Source organism: Anthonomus grandis, chromosome 9 (genome assembly GCF_022605725.1).
Source record: "Anthonomus grandis grandis chromosome 9, icAntGran1.3, whole genome shotgun sequence".
NCBI classification, from domain to species: domain Eukaryota; kingdom Metazoa; phylum Arthropoda; class Insecta; order Coleoptera; family Curculionidae; genus Anthonomus; species Anthonomus grandis.
The window spans coordinates 6,254,990-6,260,218 of NC_065554.1; the positions used below are offsets into that span (position 1 = coordinate 6,254,990).

A 5,229-nucleotide genomic window follows, 5' to 3' on the forward strand; every position below is an offset into this window, starting at 1 on the left:
ACACGTGACGTCGCTAAGAATATGAATACGAGTAACGCTTCTGTCTGGCGGGTACTACACGAGCAACAACTCCATCCTTACCACTTTCAGAAAGTTCAAGGTACGTCTGCAGCCGATTATCATCCTAGAGTTCAATTTTGTCGATGGCTTCTGGATCACATCATTGCACAACCAAATTTTTTACGATAGGTTTTGTGGACCGACAAAGCCTCTTTCATAAGAAACGGTATTTTTAATAGTAGGAATAGCCATGTTTGGGACGAAGAAAATCCTTATGCAATTTTTCCAAGAAAACATCAGAATCGTTGGTCTGTCAACGTATGGGCAGGCATTGTTGATTATCATTTAATTGTGCCATACCTTCTACCGGAACGTTTAACAGGACCTATTTATCTGCGTTTCTTGGAGGAAGTTCTCCCAGAACTCCTTGAAAATGTTCCACTAAACGTTAGACAGTAAATGTGGTTTCAGCATGACGTACAGCAAAGTGAGCGCCGGCTCACTTTGCTGTACAAGTACGCGAGTGTTTGGCTCAGCGGTTTGGGCACCGTTGGATTGCCAGAGGTGGAGCAGTTTCTTGGCTTCTTAGGTCACCCGATTTAACGTCGCTCGATTTTTTCTTAAGGGGACATGTAAAGTCTTTAGTCTACGAAACTCCAGTAGAATCAGAGCTAGACTTAATAGGATGAATAACATCAGCATTTAAAATCGTTCAAAGCGAGGATCAAATGCGGCGTTTAAATCGGTGTATTGAGGTTGGAGGAAGACTGAACAATTGTTGTGATGGTATCATATACAAAAGGTAAAAATAAATGCATCAGATCCTATTTAGGTAATTAACATTTTTTCTAAATTTAAATGCGTCTTAAGGCCGTAGTGGCGTAGTGACACATTTCCGGACATAGGCTCCTATACTCAAATGGATTCTACTGTTGCACTGAACAACCCCTAGAAGTTTGATCCTTTAGTTATGAAATACCCTGTATAATATACAAAGGAGATAAAATAGAGCATTAAGGAACATCGGAATAAATAATTAAGAAACTTATTCAGAAAGAAGAAACTCAACTCATTGTATATTACTTTTTTAAATCAATTATTAAGAAAAGATAAGATAATATTTAGAAAAGCATCTGAACACCGATAATAATAAAGCCTCAGAATAATCTAATAATATTAAAAGACTGGCCAGGCCTTTATCATTAGATTCAAAAATATTATCAGTTACAGACACAACCGCTGTTGCTGTATTTGACTCATTTAGAAAGCCACATTGGTTCTCAGGTCTAATATGATTGTCGATAACAAAAGTCTGATAACTGGTTTTATAAAATCTTTTTATAAATTTCAGATAGTACTGGCAAGATGCTGATTATACGCAGATCGGATAAGGTAGCGGTTGTATAACGTGGGTGCTGTTCGGAGGCAAACATACAAAATCAAGGTCGTGTCTTCGACATAAATCGAGGACTTTATCATTAATATGAGAAGAGAAATTGTCTCCTAAAACGACCTTCTTTCCCTGAATTTTTTTAAGCCTGGACAATAGGAGAGTGCTGAACCAATTTACAGATATCTGTGATTCGAACCAACCAGATGCAGTATTTGCATAACGCGTACCAGGGGGACCATTCTCAGTTCAGGTGTCCGAAAAATGCTTCCATTTTTACACCACATAAGGAGTTAGAAGCTCACCAGCTGCATTTCCACAAATCATAAGAGAAATGCTACTCTTTGAGGAATTACAAATTCGTTCGGGATACTTAACACCACATTTAGTCAATATCTTTTTTTGACCGGGGTCATTGGTTAAGTTTGTCTCGTCATAATTAAAAATAGCATGCAGCTCTACACCAGTTATTGTTTGTTTTAGATTTTCTATGTATTCAGTTATTTGGTTTGCATTGTGTTCCTTTTAATTTGTAAAAAATAGTTCTCCTTGGAATGTTAAAGGATTCAGCGGCATCTCTTGTGCTCATGTCATCTTGTATTGCTGACAAACATCAAATCTTTTTCTGAGTAGTCTGCATGTCTGCGAGATCCCAGTTTTCTTTTATAACGTCTGGGCATTTTCTGAAAACCATTTACCTATTTAACTTTTACTCTTGCGAATGAAAATAGTTTGGACGTGACAAGTAGGAGATACTTTGCACCACTTGCAAGTTGGGGATACTTTGCACCAGTTGAGCGGTGCAAAGTATACTTAATTCCACGTGATAAGTGCACATGTAAACAATGTTTTTTTTATAGCTATCCTTGTTTAAATCCGTTATTTCATGGTCTGTGCCGTCGGCTTGACCCTGTGAGATGACGCTCTATATTTCACCTATGATTTCATCGTACCTATCGCACCTTTAACGCTCCTAACCTCTGCGCCGTCCAGCGTCGCCGTGGCTTACTCCCACCACTCGACACTATCAGTCCCCGTGCTCGGTGAACCTCGGCGCGGCGACGTTTGACAGTACGCTATTGTTTTACCCAGAGTAAAGTAATCGTATCGGTTGCACCTGAAAACAACGGCGAGTGCCGTTCGAGATCTTAAGATCGACTGAGTTTGTGTGAATTTGTGTTAGTGAATGAGCTTCACAATGGTAAGTAATTTAAATTTCCTTTAGATGCTTGAGTGCGTTAATATATTTTTGTATGTTCTATGACCTGTTACTCAGTCATAGCTATGAGATATTCCAGAGTAATATTATGCTCTGTACTAACGTATATTTAAATAATCCGTACGGTGCAATCCTACGATTATAATTATAACACAGGTTTTGTGTCTGCATTTAGTTGCCGTCTTACCGGCCTAAATAGACCTAAACTGTCGCCTCAGGAGTGTCAGCTGACGTCTCATAGATCTGAGCCGACAGGTTATATACATGAGCCGACGCCTCAGGACGTTGAGCCGACGCCTCGAAAATATGAGCCGGCGTCTCATAAATATGAGCCGACGGGTCAAAAACTTGAGCCGCCGTCTAGTATTGTAGGCCGACGTCTCACAAATTCGAGCCGATTTAGACACAAAATGGTCCAAAGTTAAATTTTGGCTGAAAATATCTAAGCACTTGCTTATATTATAAGACTTAGCTTTGCCTTTTGTTCTAGGTAAGCCCACTCTTGGGTTTGGTATCCCTGAAATCCTTAATGGATAGAAAGGCTGATTCTCCGGCTGATGACACTATCTTATCAAGAATCAAAAGATTGGTGACTACCCATCTGCCTACCAGTTGCCTTAACTGGAGAGTCCATGTCCTTTCCAAGGAAGAAATTCTAGGAGAGGAGCCGGATCCTCAGATCCTCAACAAAATTCGATTTGCTCTTCCCACCGTTGAATTGGCCCGTGCTTTTGCCCCAGACTGCACGTCTCTCTCCGAAAGAGCCTATAGGGACATTAAGATGAAGATGTTAAATTGGCCACTATGTGTGGGACTAATTATAGGCCCCTCTTCTTTGGTGATTCGTATAAGGGGTACCTCTACAAGCATTGACTTAATGATGGCCTCAATAGCTGAGATTAAACCTGTCCTCTTGAGTAGGGAGGAGGCTTCTAGAGAGCTGGCCGGTAACCTTACAGAAAAGTTCTCAATCTCTAGCCAAACATCTTCTGGCACCAAAAGGTCTAGCAGACTGGACCGTTTAGAAGAGAGCCATTTGGAATTGAAAGGAATGTTGGAATCTTTTATGAAAAGGTTTGATCGCCCAGATACTTCCGAGTCTAAATACTCTTCTGGTGATGAACAGACTTTTAATGTTGAGGATATAAATACTAATATGTCGTCTCCGGAACCTTCTGAAGTTCCTTGGGCTCCCCCTGAATGCCCGATGGATGAGGAATTTGATTTCTGCCCGGTTGCACGTGAGCAAGAGCCAGCAGTTCCTGCACCTAAATCGCATATTGCTGATCAGGGTATCAGCTGTCAAAGATTAGGAGAGTTGTCTTTTAAGCAAATTCGATACGCTGATGTTCAGAAGAAGCTACAGGCTGCTCCTGTCTTTAGTGCACTTAAAATAAATCCAGCTTTTTCTAAGCATTCCAATTCTAATACACAGTCTCAAGAATCCTTGACGAAGTCGGACTCAATGCTGGGCACCATTCTCCATGGTCTTCTATTACAGCGAGAAGCCTTATCTAATTCAGTTAAGGAACTCTCTGCTAAACATCCTGCCTTAAAACAAAATCTCTCCCAAGTATTTGGAGCTGCATCATCCTTCAAATCAATCTCGGATGACATCTTGCAATATGTTTGCGGGCGCAGAGCAGAGGTAATTGAATAAAGACGTAATTGTTTTCTTCCTAAAGATGATGTGCAAGCCTCTCTCCTCAGCGCTATTCCACCTTCAATTACCCATCTTTTCTGTGAAAAACAACTATCCGAACTTATGAAACAACCCGCTTAAAATTAATTTTTTCGTCCTGCTGGTAGAAGACACATTAAAAGACCAATGTATCAACCCAATCTTACACACAAAGTTTCGAAAACGTCACATGGCATTAAGAAAAACTACAGACCCAGGCCTTCCACTAAAACGTCAGAGGATTGGAGAGGCCCATCGGGAAGTGGAACGAGTTCGAGAAAATTCCAGCCTACTCGTGGTAGATCAACTAAACATCAGACTACAAAAAGGTCACATAATCCCTGATATGCAGGATTTTCGAGGAGGGAGACTTTTAGCTTTCACAGAAGCTTGGCAGAGGGCAGGTGCGCCACCAGCCGTTTTAAAAATAATAAATGGGTATTCAATCCCCTTTCTCAAAAGACCTCCTCTAGTTCCGTTTTCAGAAGAGGTGTTGGGAAGATTCAACACTCAGGGGATGGATCAAGAAATTGCATCTCTTCTAATGCAAGGCATTCTGGAAATATCATCAGAAAGTAGGGGGTTCCTTTCTACAATGTTCCCGATGCCGAAATCAGACGGATCTATTCGTCCGATAATAAACCTTCGCGGTCTAAATAGCTATTTGTGTCCAAAAAAATTCAGGCTTCTAAACCACCTGAAAGTGCCAGAATTTCTTCAGAAGGGAGATTTCTTAGTAAAGATAGACATCTCCCAAGCTTACTTTCACATACCAATAATCCGTCGACATCGGAGGTTCCTCTCAGTAGTTCACCAGAACCGGGTTTATCAGTTTACATGCCTCCCATTCGGCCTTTCAACTGCTCCGATAACGTTTGCCAGAGTTTCAAACTGGATAGCGTCAATCTTAAGAGAAATGAATATGCGAGTAATTGTCTA

The 5,229-nt window shown here is 40.8% G+C and overlaps 1 protein-coding gene across 1 annotated transcript; it reads left to right on the top strand.

The window, feature by feature from the left end:
- The first annotated feature begins 2,473 nt into the window (after positions 1–2,473).
- On the top strand, positions 2,474–4,269 carry LOC126740581 (uncharacterized). The gene is made up of 2 exons (XM_050446661.1): positions 2,474–2,591; positions 3,100–4,269. Exons 1-2 carry the CDS (start codon positions 2,577–2,579, stop codon positions 4,267–4,269), a joined length of 1,185 nt encoding a protein of 394 aa, XP_050302618.1. The 5' UTR covers positions 2,474–2,576.
- The last annotated feature ends 960 nt before the right edge of the window (positions 4,270–5,229 follow it).